General features: G+C 41.7%; 1 protein-coding gene across 3 annotated transcripts in view; it reads right to left on the minus strand.

The window, feature by feature from the left end:
* The window catches only part of LOC147884822 (CwfJ-like family protein / zinc finger (CCCH-type) family protein), a 54,255-nt gene extending 46,263 nt beyond the window's left edge, over nt 1–7,992 (minus strand). For all 3 annotated transcript variants that reach the window (XM_087397932.1, XM_087397931.1, XM_087397933.1), the window contains exon 1: nt 7,817–7,992. In XM_087397932.1, coding sequence (XP_087254058.1) covers nt 7,817–7,888 — 72 coding nt within the window. In that variant the 5' untranslated portion in view covers nt 7,889–7,992. The remainder of the gene's footprint in view (nt 1–7,816) is intronic.
* Between the last annotated feature and the right edge of the window lie 11,876 nt (nt 7,993–19,868).

Genomic DNA, 19,868 nt, shown 5'->3' on the forward strand with positions numbered 1-19,868 from the left:
ATATAGAAACTCATCAAATTCATAGAACATGTATTCTCCACCATTGTCCGTATGAAAGCACTTGATATAACACCCACGCTCCTTCTCTATCATTCTTTTAAATTGGCAAAACACTTGAAAGGCATCACTTTTTGCTTCAAGAAATATACCCATCTCATCCGGCTATAATCATCTATAAAAGTGATATAATATCTTGCTCCCTCGGGTGTTGCATGATCCATTGGTCCCCAAATCTCTGAGTGAACTAGTTCCGAAGGGTACTTGCTCATTCTCCCCCTCTTTGGAAATGACAATCTTGTTTGTTTTGCAAATTGATATGCAGGGCATACATGGCTGAAATCTAAATGGCAAAATATGGGCAGCCCTCTCACCAATTCTTTGGTTTGCATCTCCTTCAAGCATCTATAAGTAATGTGCCCAAGCCTTTTGTGCCAAAGTTCAACCTCTTCATCTTGTTTATGAGCATTATTGGCATACATACCTTGCTGTAAATAGGGCTTTCATGTATCAAATGTGAACAATCTTCCTCTCTTTTACACTTTGGCAACAATCTTGCCCACTTTGCCATTATGAAACTCCTCTACAAAGCATCCAAACTTATTACAGCGTACTTGGTAGTCTTCATCAGTCATTTGACCAACGGAAGCAAGATTTTTGGTAATTATGGGCACATATAAAACATCTCCCAATGTATTCTCCACACCATATTTATCCCTCGAGGGAATATCACCAACATGAGTAATCTTGTGCATAGTATCATCTCCCGTAGAAACAAATTCCTCACCGGGCATTTATGAATGAACCACTCACCATGATGCATCATATGATTCGTGGCTCCTAAATCTTAAAGAGGAGTGTGGGATTAAAGAGATGTATCATGGCACAAAGAGTGAGAGCACAAGTGAGGCAAAATCCATATATTAGAATGAAGGAATGACCTCCATTTTATAGAAAGAGAGGATGGTGCAGGCACCTCCCCTAAATCAGCGGCAATCAGCCCCTACATCAGTGGGATTGGCCTAAATCAAAGGAACCTCCCATGTGGGGACCTTTGGCTTACATCATCACTTAGGTCACACACTAGACACATCATAGCACTAGATGTGCCTCTACAACACACACACACACACATGTGACTCCCCTAGATGCACTCATGCACCATAGAGCAAGCCCTTGACCATAGTTATCCCAACATACCTCCCCTCAAGGGTTTGCCTCTTGCAATATCAAGGATACATCTAGTCTCATAGTTTCTCATGCCATCTCATGGTGGTCACACATGGCCATCTCATGGTGGTCAAGGATAAATCTATGTCTAGGATCTCATGCTAGCAAAGGTGCCCAAGGGTCAAGATTTACAAAAATGGGATAGACCAAACACATATCACATGGCCTACATCATATGGTAACCAAAGGTGATTTACAAAAGACAAAACACATAGCATTCTTTTTGGAGTACTACTCCAAGCGGAGAACCTCAAAATTTGACCAATTGATGATAAACAAAAATTCAAAGACAAGTTACTCAAAAGGCAAAGTCCTTGTCTTCTACCACAAAGTTGGATGCTTCATTTGCTGATGGAGTTCTCTCTTCAAGCAGATTTGTCATAGTCCTCTTTTTCTGATTGCAAAACTTTTCAGAGAGATTATTCTTTCCACAGTGTGAGCAAGGGTTGATTCTATAACAATCCTTCTCAAGGTGATTGTTTTTCCCACAGTGTTTACAAGCCTTGTACTTGCTCTTTGAAAACTTCACTGCGAGTGCCTCTGTATGCATTTTGCCCATTCTTGAAGTGTTCTTTCTTTCCTCTTCTTGTAAGGCACTAATGATGCCTTCTAATGAGAGTTGAGAAAGATTCTTCAAAGTAGTAACCACATAGTCAAATTCCTGAGGCATGCTCTTAGAAAAGCACTGCCATAGCATCATCCTCAATGACAAGGGAATTAATTGAAGCTAGTTGTGTCATAATACTTCTCATAGTGTTGACATAGGACATGGGCAGCAACATTATCTCCCTCCATTTTAAGCTCAAAGAACTTAATGACTAATCTTGTTGAACAAAGAAATCTCCCTCACCATACAAATGTAGATTGCTAGAGATAAATTCAGAGAATCCTAATTGTTTGGCATAGTCATACCCTGTTGGCTTCTCCCAAAGTTTCTTGGCTGGGGTCTTCTTCACTTTGAATTTTGTCCTTCTTGCAGTCTTCTTCAAATGATTAGCATTAGAAGAATCTTCAGAGCTTGGCATATTGACAAGAGATCAATACCAACTGAATTTTAAACTGAAAAAGCATTCTCTGATCTGTACTTTGGCATTACTTCAATCCTCAAGCATCACTCTAGCATTTACTCTAGCATCAAATGTCCAAAACTGTCAAAAATGCATTGCAGTAGACTAGCTCAACTTGAAGGGCACAATTCACACAACTGAAGAAGAGTTTGAGAGGGCTTTCTGTGCAAAACTAAAGCTTGAATACCCAAGTAAGTTCACCACAGAGCATTGCTGAAATAGTACGCCTTTTTGTCTGGGAGAGTTGCGCCTTCTTTGATCATCTTTTCTCTTATTTCTCCTTGCTCCAGCAAACATTGGCCTTCAAAATTCATCAGCAGCAGGCTCTAGGCATGGACCAACTTGTGCTAGAAGGGCTTAGGCAATGGTTGAGCAGAAGAGAAGAATTGCGCGTTTTTTCGACTCAGCTTGCTTGAATCAGTGCAGGTAGAATACTCCATCTCTGAGGAAATGCTCTGGGCCAGAGGAGCGCCCCATAGTGTAGAAACTCCAACTGGAAGGGCTTGGCAAAAGACACAAGGAATGAGGAGAACAGAGCTAAGCCATTTCTGAGAAGGAGGAAGAAAGCTCAAAAAGAGGTGTTGGAGAAGATGATAAGATGGCACTACCAAAATGAGTTCTACAAAGCCTACCAACTCTGATACCAAATGAAGAGAAGTGTGGGGTAGAAGAGATGCATCATGGCACAAAGGGTGAGAGCACAAGTGAGGCAAAATCCATATATTAGAATGAAGGAATGACCTCCATTTTATAGAAAGAGAGGACGGTATAGGCACCTCCCCTAAATCAGTGGCAATCAGCCCCTATATCAATGGGACTAGCCTAAATCAAAGGAACCTCGGGGCCTTTGGCTTACATCATCACTTAGGTCACACACTAGACACATCATAGTACTAGATGTGCCTTTACAACACACACACACACACATGTGACTCCCCTAGATGCACACATGCACCATAGAGCAAGCCCTTGACCATAGTTATCCCAACAAATCTATGAACCAATCATCACTAAAGGAAGGCTCTTGCATGCTGCTCATAACACGCTCCATACTAAAGAGGTGAGTACCATATCCATGCTCCTATGCATATTATCTTCCACCGACATAATGATTGTATTGTGGTCTTCCACCATGCCCTCAGTGTGGCATTACGCTTGGCATAACAATCTCTCTCAAAATGCCCATATTTTCCACAAAGTGACAATTTCCTACCACGGGGTGTGGCTCTCCCCCTTCCTCTTGGCATATAACCACGTTCTCTTTGCGCAAACTCATTTCTGTCCATTGTGTTTTGAGAAGCATATGAGGCTCTTCCATGGCCTCTTGGGTGTCCACTTCATCCTCTAAAATCACCTCTTCCATCCCAGTAATAAAATAAATTCTCTATGCCACTACTTAGGGAGGCTTTGAGCCCAAGCTTCACCTCTTCCGTCATGCATAATGCAACCAAGTCCTCAAAATTGGGCATAGTGCCTCGCACGGAAATAGAAGTGTGCAAAGATTTGTGTTGAGGGCCCAAGGTGATAGACACCAAATCGTCATCTTCCACATTGCAATTTATAAAGGCTAAGTCTTCCGTAATTTGCCTTATCTCAGCCACATAGTCCGTGATGCTTCTATTTCCTCTCCACATGGACTATATGTACATTCTCCTTGAGTTGAATTTTCCTTGCCTCTATGCTTGTGCCATATAATTTGTGAATGACATCCCAAGCTTCTTTAGGTGTACTAGGCTTCTTGATGTCAGGGATGAGTTTATCGGAAATGCATAAAGATATCTAATGAAATACCTTTCTTGATTTTTCCACCCATGTTTTGTACTCCAATTTTAGCTCATCTGAAGGTTCATCCCATGGCAACTCCGGGCATTCATCTTCGCCCGTGATCAATCCCCAAACACCTTTTCCCATGAGAAAATTTTATATTCTATAAGACCATGCACTAAAAGTATCGTTGGTCAACTTTTCACCCACTATTTGGGTTACTTGAGTGGTCTCACCCATGCTTGATTGACAATATTTGCTTCCAAATGCAACTTAGCAAACCTTGTTTGAAGTTTACTTGTGCATATGTCATCAATAAAGTGTTTCTGAGTGTAGGTAAAAGCCTAGGAAGCTTGTTTAGGCTGTTAGAAGCTAGAGTTGATTATTGTATCATGATATCAAAGCTCCATCTGTCGATATTCTAACCCAAAGGACTACTTCAGTAATCTACATACAAGTGAACAAGGAGAACCGTTGCAAGACAGGGGGAGACTCCAACTCAGTCAGGTGTATCTTTGTCAAGTTTGGATCCATGGCTTCACGGATGCCAATTCCCAATTCAGGGAGGGAGGCAAGTTGGATGGCAGCCAATGGGAGGATAGTGGTACTTGCAGACCCGGTTAAGGTGAAAGAGTAGGAGGACAAGGATTCCAACGTGTTGGCAATGATCCCTGAGATGGAATCAGATGGAGTGATCCCACATATTCAATGCCTTGGAGGCATGGACTATCATGAGAGATATGTATGAGATTAATACCTCTGCAAGTATCCTTACAAATCTAAAATCAGTTACTCATAATCAAGATAAAGGAGAGAGTAGTGCATGATTACCTCATGAAGATCAAGACGATCAAAGATCAACTGACCGCACTTGATCAGAAGATGCAGTTGGCCATGCTTGTACTTGACATGCTTCCGAGGAGCTTCAGAAGGCTTGTTACAAGAGTAATGACAGCAGAGTGAACTAAGCAACTCAAGTGCAAGGATTTGGGTCCCTGCTACTACAGGAGGAGAAGATGTATAAAGAAGATGGGGATAAGGCCTATTTGCTACACAGCAAAGGAAAGGCCAACAGAAAGGGGAAGCCTAGCACAAGCCCAAAAAAATGCTGACAGGGATTCCTACAAATGATGGCGGTGACTCTTCAAATGGGAAAGCATGAAAAAGGCAAGACTGCACCTCCCAACAGTCCAATTACTGAGGTGGCAGAAATAAGGTTGGGCTTGTGGGTGGAAATAGGAAAGAAAAAGCATTCTTGATGCCTTTCAAGAACTCCTCCCACTTTATCTGACTATTTCTAGCTCTACAATTACCATGCACTACATGACCCTCCCTAACTTGTACCTCGTAAGCTGATGAGAGAATTTGAAGCCCTGATATCAATGTAGCAAGCACATGAGCTAAACTACTCTCTCACTAGGCCATACAACTCTCTCGCAAAGCTGAATCATGAACTATGATTTTGATTGATGATGGTGCAGAGAGTTTCCCTAGCCTCACCGCTATGGCAAATTTGTTTTAGATTTGAAACGAATGTTACAACTATTTGGTGAAGGCTGGGAACCCTCAGGTTCAAAAGCAGTGGAGAGAGGCAAAACATCCTCTCCCTTAGTCCTTAACAACTGGAGAATATGGGGGCAGTCTTGCTGTAGATCCTCACTGAACTGTAGAGGCTTGAAGAACTTGACTGTATGGCCGTGCTGCTGACTATGCTGGCAGAATGAGGGGATGGCCCGGTTTTATATACTGGAAGGCCCCTGTAGCTGCCATTTCACAGCCTGGTCCATTTCACAGTAATTGTCATTTCACAGATTGTGTCCTGTCTATGAGTTTATAGACCAAATGCCAGATCCGAGCCTGTAAAAGGCCCTTGCCCTGCTCTGAACACTGCTAAAGTTTGCTGCAAGGACTTGGGCCTGTCCTGGCGCTGCTCCTGTGTGTATCTGCTGTTGCATACAGATGTAGCTGCTGCTGGTCTTCCACCTGCTATTGTGCTGCCCATGAAGGCCACCACGTGGGCTGCTGGAACCCTAGATCAGCCATGTGTGCTGTCCAAAAGCTCGTACAGCACATAGGCAGCATGCAATGAGCTGACGATGCCCATGACAATTTGGATGGTCATCTTCATTTATCCAAACATAATCTGCAATTTGAGCTTGCACAACTATTTCTGAAGAAGTTGTTTGAGCTGTATGGACTGCCCAAGGATATCATAAGTGGTTGTTATGTCTAAATTGACTGCACAATTTTGGCAATGGTTCTTCAAAAGATTGAAACTCAGTAGATCATCCCAATGGTATAGTCAACTAGGCAGTCTACAGACCTGTACCTATTTGAAATTACAAGGAAATACTTACATAATATTTTAGCCTCAAGCAAACACACATCACAAGCTAGAATAAAGGACACATGCCATCAGTATGAATGAAATAAATAACATTAGGTGGATGCAATTCTGACCCCGAAGACCATGGAGTGTTGTGATGACCAGACCAAGGTTGGCCCTCTGCCACGTGGCCGACCTCCACTTGACACCCCACATACCCCAACCTAGGACGACCATGAAGAGCCAACCTCTAGCCCAACCAAAAACCTGTCACTCCTCGCCAAGTTCCCTTTGTGGACCTTTGTGGACCTCTATGTCTACTAGATCTAGTTGCAAAAATGCCCGACCATGTGTCAAGAACCTCACACATGGCTGATCCTCTTCCACCCTATCCTAAGATTCTCAATTGGCTTCTTCTACAATAGGGACCTGCAGCCAACCTCAATATAGAACCAAAGAGGTAGGAGCATTGATATCCAAAAACGCTTCCTCGATGTCAAACTCTCGACTAAGGTGGTTCAATACAAAGAAGCTAGAGGAGGTACTTGTGAGACTACCAATATGTGCCATTGTGAAGACATTGGACGTGTTCTCCTTGGTTGGATAATGAATAATACTACTATCTTTGCTTAGGATTCTCTCTTTGGTTTTGGCCTCAATGTGCTTTAGCATGAGACGACCAGTTCTTTGCAGTTATTGCACTTCCACTGGTCCAATCATCCTCAACAAAACCCGTGTCATCCAAGATCCATCCGACCAAATTGCCTCCTTCAAATCACGTTACTATTGATTGCTTCTTGTTGAGCCAAAATATGTCACCCTCCGATCATGAAGGACTAGCCTGACTTATAAGTTTCCAAATGAAAAATGAAGGGCCGAAGTGCTGTAGCAATCACACCTTATGTGTTTATTAATGGTTTGCCACCACCAGTAATGAATCCAAATTAGAAAGTCTCTCTATTTATAATTTAAAAGCCTAAGTTGAGATGGTGTATATGAGGACATGGCAAGCACACCCTACTTCTACCCTACACAAACTGATTCCTATCCTCCGGCCTGGAGAGAACAATTTACCAGTTAAAAAACAGAGAGCATATTTCAGTTTGACTATATTTTACGACAGTTGTTTGGGTTTCTCACGGGATACACTTGTAAGCTGTTTGGGTTTCTCACGGGATACACTTTACTCTTGTAAGTTGCCGGGCTCTGTTGCTCTTATGCGTGTGTTACCCCCGATACATGTACACGTGTACAGATATGCATGATAGTGTGCGCGCGCGCCTTTGGATGAGAATCTATTAAAGCTAAACGTGCACAAAAAATTTCAAAGGACACCCAAAACCGAGAAGTAAGTAGCAAGGTTTCAATGGAATTTTCACCAACTAGGAAATGATGCTATGCAAAGATTTGTGTAAAGGTGTAGAGAAGGTACAGCTGAAACGCGTTTGCAAAGCAGGCTGAATCTGCCTAAAACATCTCCACACAGAAGGATCCTTGGTGCCATGGACGATCTTTGCCTTCATCGTAAATTCCAGTGCTGCATATTGGAGTGACTTTTGAACATTCTAGCTTGGTTCTTTTTTTTTTTGCCTGCCGTAGGTAGCCCTAGTGAAGGTGGTTGTTTTAAGATGGGAAAAATAATATCATTGTTATTATTTATGCTCTCTTACGTGTTAATTTGTGGTTGGTGCACTTGTAGAGTATTGATCCCCTTGTATGACTTTTGGACTATTCTCATTTACTCCTCTTTGCACACTCTTAATCTCCTTCCCTTGGGCCTCCAATTTTATGCACTCTCTTGGGCATTTCACCCATACACAGGCAGGCCTAATGAATTATAGATATATCATTCATCTTGTTTGCCCCTACAAGGGTCCTAAGGGATGTCTTGGTTATTGAGTTGCTAATTAGGTCCATAGTTTCATTTGATCAATTTGGCCATGCAAGTTGTGTTTAGCATGAGATTTAAGTGTGGGTTAGTAGTAGTTTAAGGGCTTCTAATGTGTTTAGGGTTTAAGATTTTTGTTTGCTTGTGGAGGTCCTAAATGTTCTTGTGTAACCTAAATGCTTTTGCCTTTTGTTAGGTATTTGTCTCTAAAGATGGAGGCTCTCTTTGTCTCTTATATGACACCACCTTTACATTACTCTTATCAAAATAGGCAAGTCCCCACTTTTATTTAATGGTCCATCCACCACACACACAAACACCTCTTTCACCTCTTTTCTCTCCTCTCTTTCATTCATCTACCTTTCCCCATGTTCCTTCACCTTCAGCTTTTTCTCTTTTCCTTTCCTTTCAATTTACACCTATCGTTTCCTTTTTACAAGTTATTGGAAATATTTATCAAGCTACTTTACACTTAGACTTATAATGACACCCAAAAGGCAGGGCCTTAGTGGGATCCCCACCTTATTTTCTTGCCCATGGGTAGGCTATAATAATAGTTCGAGTTGTTTATAAAAGTGAAAATTAAAAATATTTTTTTTATTTTCATTTGCATTTTTGTGATTGGGCTAAAGTTTCACTTTCTATTTGTATCCCTTTAAGTCCTACGTCTTGCTATTTATGACACCGTCTTTTTCTCCCCCCCCCCTCTCTCTCTCTCTCTCTCTCTCTCTCTCTCTCTTTCTCTCTCTCTCTCAACTTCCAATTTGCTCCCTTTATCTCAGGCAGGCCACCTGAATGAAATTCACCTTGTTTTTTAAGCTAGTGCTATAGTGGAAGATTGAAACATTTTGTGAATTTTCACGTGTAATTTTATTTTCTTTAATCTTTTTTTTTAAATAATGGCGACTTTTATTAAAAAGGGGGGTTCAAACCCATGGCGAAAAGGTGGGTAAGGAACCCTAGGCCTACACTTAGTAGCTTATCATCAAACACCTTGAACCCAGCAAGAGAGTTAAACCAAACAAGAGATGAAATCCTAGAGTGCACTGCCTATCACACTCTCGAACTTGCTCACCACCTTGGCAAGGTCAGACAGGCATACCTTCACAGAGCTCAGATTAAAGTTTCACTAAACCTAACCGAAGTGCCTTCTCTGAATATCAGCTGGTTACTAGTCATCCAAATTCTATAACAAACCGTCCCTTGGATATAGGGGGGTAGACCGGAGGTCTCACCCAACAAGTCCAAATGCCATTTAAATCTCATTAAGAATTCAGACATTACACCCGAATCCCACGTAGCTTTTCCAACATGGAACCAAACACCTCTTGTAGCTGGGTGGTGGTCAAATAAGGAGAAACACAGGGTGGAAACCAACTTACTTTCCTGTTGTTCAAAATGAATGAAAATTCTTTCTAGATATTGTTCTCAGTCTCCATAATAATGTCATTGCATAACTGATAGAGAGTGCAACATTGTCCCAATGAGATGGATGTTAAAAGAATGTCATTCTCAATAACATTGATTTCACTTATTGGACTTGATGACCTCTAATCTTGGTCCATTGCCACAAGTTTTGTGCCTATCATCCTGTTGCATTTATAGTAAAAGGAGAAATAAAGTTTTGTGAGGCAATCATGTACTTAATGTTGATAGAGTTATGAGCAACCTCACAATACACATGTTGGCCACCATTCTATCCCAACCATTATCCAAAATTTTTACTTCATCACACCCTTTTGCTCTGAAAGTCAACATGGTTTTACAAACTTTAACTGGGTTATCTTTGGCTCTCTCAATTCCTTTATACGATAAATATTTGAAAGTAAGGATCATTGGTGACAAGATAACACACAAATTTCTAATATATAACTAAAAGATGGCTCGTCTTACCGACCAATTGTTGCCAATTACAAGAGACTACAAGACATAGACAACTAGATTGTTGCTAGCCACCACAAACAACCATTTTGGGCTTTTACCAAAAACCTAATAGCCTATAATACATATAGATTATATGATGACTCTCATCAGCCTAAAAGAGAGGGATTCTAGCATGTAAAGTACTTGAAAATAGAGGTAGAGACCCCTTGATGCTGAATCTTCCCTACAAATCAACACCCCTTACACATGATTGGATTGCTAAGTCAATATTATAATGGGAAGTTACCATGTCAACATTTCATGGGCAACTCTCTTCAACCATAGAAAACTATAGTAGGAGGCAATGCCCAAACATACTTGTGCACTCTTGTTCATACAACATTTAAACCAAGTACCCTAATCCCATTAACATCCATGCATAGTTTTTTTTTTCACGTATGATGGTGCACTCTTAGAAATAACCCATGTGATAACCCACATGAAATTCTCTTTTAAAATGCACTGAAAACAAAGTGATCCATGCCTGGTGTTCAGCTTTAAACTCAAGGATTTTGTACTCTAGGGTTGAGGATACAATTTTTTACTTGATTCTATTTTGGTGCAAGACATGTAGATGTAGATCTTTGGGAAACGACCTCTTGCTTAATTCTTTAGTGTTGGAAAACAAACTTAAAGAAGTGCCCCCACATTTTAAAGTCTAATTTATTAATTTTTTATATTTCCAATAATTGTTATATTGATTGAATTTTTTTTAAATCCAATAATTATTGAAAAGCCCATATGCCTAAAAAGGAGACCTCTCCCTAACACATTCTCATCTTGTCTAGTCTAGACTTATCAATGATTCTAGTGGGTTAGTGTAATATTCCATGGGGGAAAGTCCTTGTTACTAGATGTGAAGAGAGTGGGAGAGAAGGAAGGAGTCTCACTTGCGACTTTCTCACATACACAATGGGGAATACACACAAAGGTGGAGGCTGAAAATAGTTTTCCTCTTCTTAGTTGTGAAAGCCAAAAGAACTCTCTTAGTACAAAAGAATAGGTGAACCCTATATGTGGGTCTCAAACCAAACTCAGCTAACTAAGGTGGCATACTAACTGAGCCACTAACTAGAGTACATAAAGATAGCTATCATCTAACTATTATTCATGGGCGGTGTACCAATCGCATCTTCAACTAACAAGTCGGTGACATAAATGCACAACGGTCACCCTGGCATAGCATGAGTGGAGATCGATATCTCAACACTCCCCCTTGAGCTCAATCCCAATTCCTACACAACAAGTAGGTCTTTGAACTTGCGCAGCTTCTCTGCACCCAATGCCTTCGTGAATATGTAAGCTACCCGATCCTCTGTGCTGACATAAACTAGATCAATAAAACCTACTAGAACCTTCTCCCGCACATAGTGATAATGCACCTCAATGTGCTTTGTTCTAGCATGATAGACTGGGTTATTTGCCAAGTGCATACTACTCATATTGTCATAATAAATGACAACCGGCCCATCTGTAGACTGATGCATATCATAAAGTAGCTTATGCAACCATTGTGCACCCCTATACTCAGCCTCTGTGCTCGACAAGGCAACTGTAGGCTGTTTCTTGCTGCTCCAAGTGATGCAGCACTCCCAAGAGAGAACATATATTCACTTGTAGATCGTCTATCAGAAATACTACCAGCCCAATCAACATCAATGTATCCATGCAACTGTATTTGAACCCCAGCCTCATAAAATAGTCCATACTGCAATGTGGACTTCACATACCTCTGTATGCGTCTAGCCACATAGCCACATCCAAATGTGATTTCCTTGGAGCCTGCATAAACTGACTTACCAAACCAATAGCATAGCTCAAATCTGGCCTGGTAATAGTCATATAAATCAAACTTCCTACTATGCGTCTATAGATAGTAGGGTCTTCCAGAAGCTCACCTGCATTTGTGCTCAGCTTCACATTCTGCTCCAAAGGAACTGAAATAGGCTTACAGCCTATCATCCCATATTTGGACAGCATGTCCAATCCATACTGCCTCTGCAAGAGCCATATCCCACTTGTGGATCTAATCACCTCAATGCCCAAGAAGTAACGCAGCTCTCCTAAATCCTTCATCTCAACCTTCTGCTTCAATAGCATTTTCACATGAAGGATATCTTCATCGCTATCACCTGTGATGATCAAATCATCAACATAAATGACAAGCAGCATAATGCCTTTCTCTGTTTTTCTCACGTAAAGTGAGAAATATGCCTTGGAAATTTGAAAGCCAATAGTGACAAGATACTATCCTATCTTGTCAGACCATGCTCTAGGTGCTTGCTTCAAGCCATACAAGGCTTTCTTCAACCTGCAAACAAACTCAGGATGAACAACATGAACATAACCTGGTGGTTGCTGCTATAGACCTCTTCTTGCAAAAAAGCATTCTTTACATCCATTTGATGTAAAGACCATCTGTAACAATAGAAGGAATACCCAACTCATCATCAAGGCTCTCTTCTGAGCCACTAGATTCACCATCCACATAAGAGTGACTTGCATTCTTATCAACCATGGGCTGATCTACTTTCTCTTTTCCTTTTCGTGATACTTGCATACCACTATCTGCATTGGTTTGAGGAGATCCTCCTAATCTCAATCTGCCTGTCCATGGTGAAGTATGTGAACCACTGCTAGAGAACTCTATAGGTCCACTAATATTTTGTGATTGCTGCTGTGAATTCTGTGCAGCATTACCATTTTGTGCATCTACATCATCAATCACATTTACTAGTTTATACCAGCTGCTCATCTCATAAAAAAAAACATCTCTGCTCACTGTAAACTTACGAGTAGAAGGGTTATAGTATCTATACCCTTTCTGCTGCAGAGAATAACCAATAAAGATGCACTTCTCAGCTTTTGGATCCAACTTGGATCTCAACTCATCTGGCACATGAACATAGGCAATGCAACCAAAAACTTTCAAATGAGAAATATCTGGTTTCCTACCAGTATACCTCTCCTCTGGCATCATGCCATGTATTGCTGTTTGTAGAACAGTGGTCGCACAGCAAAAACATGGCACTTTCCTGAGTGCATGCGGAAAAATTCTGCCACCAAAACGGGCCTCGAAATGGCCTCGATTCAAAAAAATAATGTCACCCAGGGCTTTGCTCTCTGTCCTGTAGCATATACTGCCCTCTCGCCACATGGCGAAGGGCGTCCCAATTTCAGACAGTGCACTCGCACTTTTCAGCTGTGCTACTTGCAGAGATTTGCTCCCAAACTCGAAAAAGGAAAGCAACACTAATTCTCTTACCAAGACACCACGAACTTGGTTTGCTTTCTTGAGCTCCTTACCATGAACCGAGCTCTGATACCATGTGAAGAGAGTGGGAGAGGAGGAAGGAGTCTCACTTGCGGCTTTCTCACATACACAAAGGTGGAGGCTGAAAACAGTTTTCCTCTTCTTAGTTGTGAAAGCCAAAAGAACTCTCTTAGTACAAAAGAATAGGTGAACCCTATATGTGGGTCTCAAACCAAACTCAGCTAACTAAGGTGGCATACTAACTAAGCCACTAACTAGAGTACATAAAGATAGCTGTCATCCAGCTATTATTCATGGGCGGTGTACCAACCGCATATTCAGCTAATAAGTCGGTGACATAAATGCACAACAGTCACCCTGGCATATCACGAGTGGAGCTCGATATCTCAACACTAGATGCATTTTTAAAGAACCAAGCTACAATGGATACTGCGACGGTTGCCTAGTGGTAGGCATTTGCCTACTAGGGATGCATTCAATTGCTGTTGCTGAGTGTAATTGCTGAGTGTAGCATAGGCCTAGGGGAGGTGCCACAGGTGAGTGGGTGTGTGAGTGAATAAACAAAAGTGCACGAGTGTGCATGGGCACTTCCTCCTAGTATAATGGTAGAGCAAGAATGGCAATTTGAAACACACGACTTATTTTTTTTTAAAGTATTGGATTGCTGGCTGAGGTTCTTGAGCTACTAGCCGCTGAATGATTGCCTCTCCTTGTGCTGATTACTCCTCTCGCTATCGAGCAAAGCTCTCGAGATAGTTTTAGGTAGGTCGGGACAATGCACTGGTTTTAGAGATGTCCTGTGATAAGGCTTCAGACTTTAAGACGAGGGTTGAGGTAGTGTCTAGGGACAAACATCGTAAAGTGGAGATTTCCCTTCAAACAAAGGAGGTCTTAAACAGACTTCGAAACCCTAGTCTTATGCAGAGGTTCTTGCTAAGAGGATTGGGGGTGGGTTTTTGGAGCTAGATGATGAGACAATCTCAAAGCTATTACATGCAGAGGCTAAGCAAAGAGCCAAGAAATTGGCTAAAGAACATGGTTTGAGGGTGGAAAGAAGCACATGGTCCCTTGCAGGATTGAGTTGGGGTGATGTCAAGCTAGAACTTACTTGGTTGGCAAAGCGTGGAGTATATGGGTATGGTTCCATCATTGCTCGAGAGCTAGAGGAGTTCCTGTCTTATGCATGTGACATTCCTTGCTTGGGGTTCTTTGCTAGGTTTCTAAGGGCTTTTTCTGGCTCAAGGATGAGCTAGTTGGTAGGTATTTCGTCTTTGCAGGCTCCACAGTCTTGATCATTCATTTTTAGCATCGATGAGTTTCTTATAGAGGGAATGCCCCATTTGTATTGACTTTTCAAACCTCGTGGCTATTATTGGGGATGCTATGGAGCACATTGCTTCTTCTCTCGATTAGTTTTTGCTTGTTCCATTGCCTTCAAGTCACTTTTTAACTTCAAAAGGGCATGGATCTTATGGGACAGAGTGCAAGATACCCTTGACTTTGTGGAGGTTGTTACTCCGGATAGTGTAGTCATTGGGCAATAGGTCTGATTTGGAGCTTTTCCCAATCCCTACTTCATGTGTCGAGAAACTACCCACTTTGCATGACATTTCCCTAAGAGAGCAGCCAACACATGCTTGGCTATCGATGAGAAGGAGGATGATCCACTTGCCTTGGTGGAGGAAAAGTATGAACAAGTTCCATCACCCTTGGGGAACATGCAACATAGTAAATTGTTCGCAACATGTCAAAGATGGCACTCCTATTTCCAAGGAGTATGAAGGCACTTGGAGGGTGGTGGTCGATTGTAAGCTCAGATATTGAACCCTGGTCAGCCCTAGTCAACACGTGGATAGGGTTGGTCAAGCTAACCCCAAGTCAAGTCATGGGTCACCACACTAAGGTTTGGTCAACATTCTTGTCATGTGGCAGTCGACTTCCATGTCATCTTATCTGCCACCTCAGTAGGACCAGTCACATTAGTCCAATCAGCATTGCCACATAATTGCCACATGGTATTACCCCCTTGTAGGTACACACAGTGCTACACAGGCACTTCATGTAACACACAACTGCCACCTCATCACTACTCCATAGGCACACCCCTTACTAAGCACAATGCCACATCATCACTGCATGTGACTCACAGTGCCACATCATCATTTTTGCACATTTCACTCTTTTTTGCCCCTCCACCTAGATCAAGCCGTATCTCTTTATCCAGGAGGAATTTGAGGGTGCTACAAAAAGGTGAAACGATTGACCTTTTGTGCTCTACGCACTCATCACATCACACACACATTTTGGTGCAAGTATCACTCACTTTTGAGCCTTGCTGACAAATCCACTTCCTGCACGCACATCAGCCTCTACATCGACGTATCTGACCCATCACATAAAAAGAACCAAAGAAAAGAAATTATGTGTTGTTCTTTCATCGATTGATGGTTGGTATGGATCTAGATCAGAGTAGACTAGACTGCCATAGAGGGGATGCTTTGAATTTCCCCAAGTTGCTAATCTAAGCCATGCCCAAAATTCCCAACTCGTTCCCAATCCCTATGCTCACATACGGTTTACATCATCACATTACCTAAAACCAGACGTTCATTAGTTCAATGAGTAGACTTCAGAGTTTTTGATTGATCAGTGGCACATGATTTGATGTCACACATACATGCCATCATTGTAAAGCCTATTCGGCTATTTCATGGCATTGTGCACATGATTTCAGCCTTGTAAAGCCTCTTGGCTATTCCCGACATCATTTTCCACAAGCCTTGTAATTCAAATTAGATTATATAATGCAGTTCTACCTTCATCGACAATTTAGATTTCACTTGCTAAGCTAGACAACTCCAACTATAGTATCTGCTAAGCTAGACAACTCCAACACCGGCACATGGAAATACCGAATGGAGACCATTCTTATACTTCATGACAAATGGGAGTATGTCAATGGATCTACACCTAGACCATTGGATGATCCATCCAGCAACAATAGCTCTACTCCGATAAATATGAATGCTTTGGTTCTTGTAGCAGTTGGTAGCTACCACTTAATAAATCCGTAGCTACCATTAGCATAGGGGTAGCTACCATTAATTAAGTGGAAGATCCCAATTGCTACCATGAAACTAGAGTAGCCATAAAAGAAAGAAATTTATCATAGGTGGTAGCTACCAATTAATTATTTGGTAAGCTACGAGTCAATTTGAGTAGCTACAAATTCTTTGTGCCTATTCGTTCATTGAATGCTAGCTACAATTCATTAACTGGTAGCTATTAGTTGATTTATTGAGTTACCACATAATGAATTGGAAAATAATTTACAATTAATTAATTGGCAGATAATTTACCACATAATTAATCTTGCTCACATGTAGGGAGATTATTAGTCTTATGTTTGAGAATATTAGATAGTCCTTGAACACCATCACCAATAGGGAGAAATGCTTCTTTCTCTACCAAATAAACAAAACTAAAGAAGTAAGGAATATATGTAAGTACAGTGCCAAAAACGACTGGTCATGTCAATTTCAAGAGCTTGCTAGATCTTAGGAATCAGAATATGCAATCGGGATTCCTAAGCTATAGTTTCTTGGAAAAGTTTGCAAAGCATGCAAAAGCAAACCAACTTTGGCAGAAGTACCTCTCAAGCATGAGGTATTCTTGATTTTATACATATAGATGTATGGGGTTATGCCCAGACCTGCAGCATCAATGGTTCACTTTACTACTTGACTTTCATCGACGACTACAACAGATATTGTTGGGCCTACTTTCTAAAAGAGAAATCTAAAGTGTTTTCCAGATTTCAAGAATTCAAAGCCATGGTAGAAAACTAGACAGGTAGAAAGATCAAAGTCATGAGATTAGATAGAGGAGGTGAATACATGTCTTTAGCATTCATGAACTTTTGCAAAAGTCACGGCATTCGAAGACAATTCACTTGTGTAGGTACTCCTCAACACAATGCAAGAGCTAGAAGGAAGAATGGTACTTTAGCAGATAGTGCTAGAGCAATGCTTAGTGAGAAGCATCTTCCAAATCATTATTGGGTAGAAGCAATAGCCACAACAAACTATTTGCTTAATCGGCTTCGTACCGAACTAATACAGGGTATGACACCTTGTGAAGCATTCATTGGACATAAGCCACACATTGGGCATCTTTGCATATTTGGTTGCATAGCATATGCCCACATACATGATGATCATCGCAGGAAATTGGATGCAAAGTCACGCAACCCTAACCCTAAATGGGTTTGTATATATTCTACATTTTCAACTAAATCTTGTGTATAGTTAGTCATTTGTGGTGTGCTCTCTAGATGTGCCCTCTCTCCTCATCTCCACTCTTCTCCTCTCCCCTCTTCATATTTTGTCACATCTCCTATGGGCTGCTCCATCCCTCGCTCCATCAACAACTAAGGAAGCTTCTTCTTACAGATAGATCGGATCCAATGACCAACAGACGAGCATGACTACCCATGATGCAATCAGCAACCAACATCTATGACTGGCAGCACAGCCTCGCAATAAGTGCAGCAAACAATGACATCTCAAATTGTAGTCTACAAGTCTCCATCCATTTACAAGCCATGCACCAACAACCTCCACCACACAGCTAGACCTCGATTGGCGGCTCTACCATAGCTTCCATGGCTCTAACGCCCTCAGCACCTGCTACAAGAAAAATGCCACAAATGGCTCCCACAGATCTTCAATAGCTCTTACACCAAGCGCCATGACTGCTCATCAATGCTTGACAACATCTCCTTAATGTGCATCCATGACAAATGCTAGAGTAGCAAGTAGCCACTAGTGATGCAACAAACTATAGGCATCAACAATGCCAGACTCGACACACAAGCCCCAATGGTGCAATGAAGCAACGACATAGATGTTTGTCAACTTGCTTCAATGATGATTCCATCATCAGCATCTCCGCAAGATTCTCATAGAATCTACTCCTCCACAAGCTATTGCCACGTGGAGAATAGAATTGTCCATGTCATCGCCTAATTTTGCCATGTCACTGGCCATGTTGGCATGCCACAACCACAAACCAACATCATTGCCACATCACTAGTGCCACGGTGGCACACCATGTCACCCAACATGTCAGCATAATGACACATCGTCACTCGGCTACGAGCATGCCACATCAATAGGACACATAGGTAGCCATGTCATCAAGCTAGCCTGGCTACCATGTCAACAGGTCAGTCCTACTACCACATCACCATCTAATTGTGCCCCTACCATGTCAGCATCCTTATGTGCCACATCAACCGTAAGTGCCATGACACCATCATCTGCCACCTCAGTAGTGCCACATGGCACACTCTCTAGCCAAGCACACAGCATGTGACATACAGTGCCATGCCATCAATGCTTCTTGGAATAGTATGTGACCACCCAATGCCACATCACCATGTGCCACATCATCATTTTGATCACCCTCTTGGGATCAAAATTTGGCCATCCTTTCGGGAGCCATAACTTTTGATCCAGGAGGAATTTCACAATGGTCCAATTATCACCACCTTTGATCAACAAATCATTCCTCAGCATGAGGATATTTATGCATCAATGCGGTCCTACCTCATTACAGTGGACATCAACAAGTTCAGCCATAACATAACCTAGGGAGACTCATTGTTTCAACATGCACTTATAGTTGTCGTATACAGTCCATACTTGATGCAGATTAGTGGTTGGATCCACGATTTTAGATCAGTCCCTTCATCAACATTTGGCACCTCATATGCCACGGGGACATATTATGTTTTCTCAGTGATATTTTAGGCTTCTAGGTAGTTATACTATTCTCGCTCCAGCTTGAGCCTATAACAGATGCTACATCCCATGCCGATGGATGTTTAGCCATTCATACATCATATGACCTTTAGCCCATAATAGTTGAGCATACAGGTTTGATAGGTTGCCATACCTTGTCATTTGTATAGGCCTCTTCATCAATAGAGTAGTGTATCATACCTGCACCTTTGGCCCTATATTTTCAGCCCCTTTATCACTTTGTCCACACCAACTATGTGGTCTTGTTAGATCCCACATCATTTGATAGAGATTATACCTCTACTGCATCATACCTCACATATTGCTATCAATTCTTTTTGGTTGGTGACACCCTCGTATGTCACAACCTCCCGGATTCTTTCTCCATAGCTACATCGACTAGCCTCAGATCCAAATGCCTCTTCCACAGAGCAACTACACAATCCACAGTGACACATGACATGCTCAGTGTTGACATGTTTAGCACGCAGCCATACACACAATTTTCACACAGTCATCTTTCGATTGACCATCCTTTGATCTAGGTGGACTTTACTTTCAACACATTTCCTTTCTCTTCCCTTTAGCCTATCTT

This window comes from Dipteris shenzhenensis, chromosome 26 (genome assembly GCF_047967505.1).
Source record: "Dipteris shenzhenensis isolate YYH24624 ecotype China chromosome 26, Dip_SZ_1.0, whole genome shotgun sequence".
NCBI lineage: Eukaryota > Viridiplantae > Streptophyta > Polypodiopsida > Gleicheniales > Dipteridaceae > Dipteris > Dipteris shenzhenensis.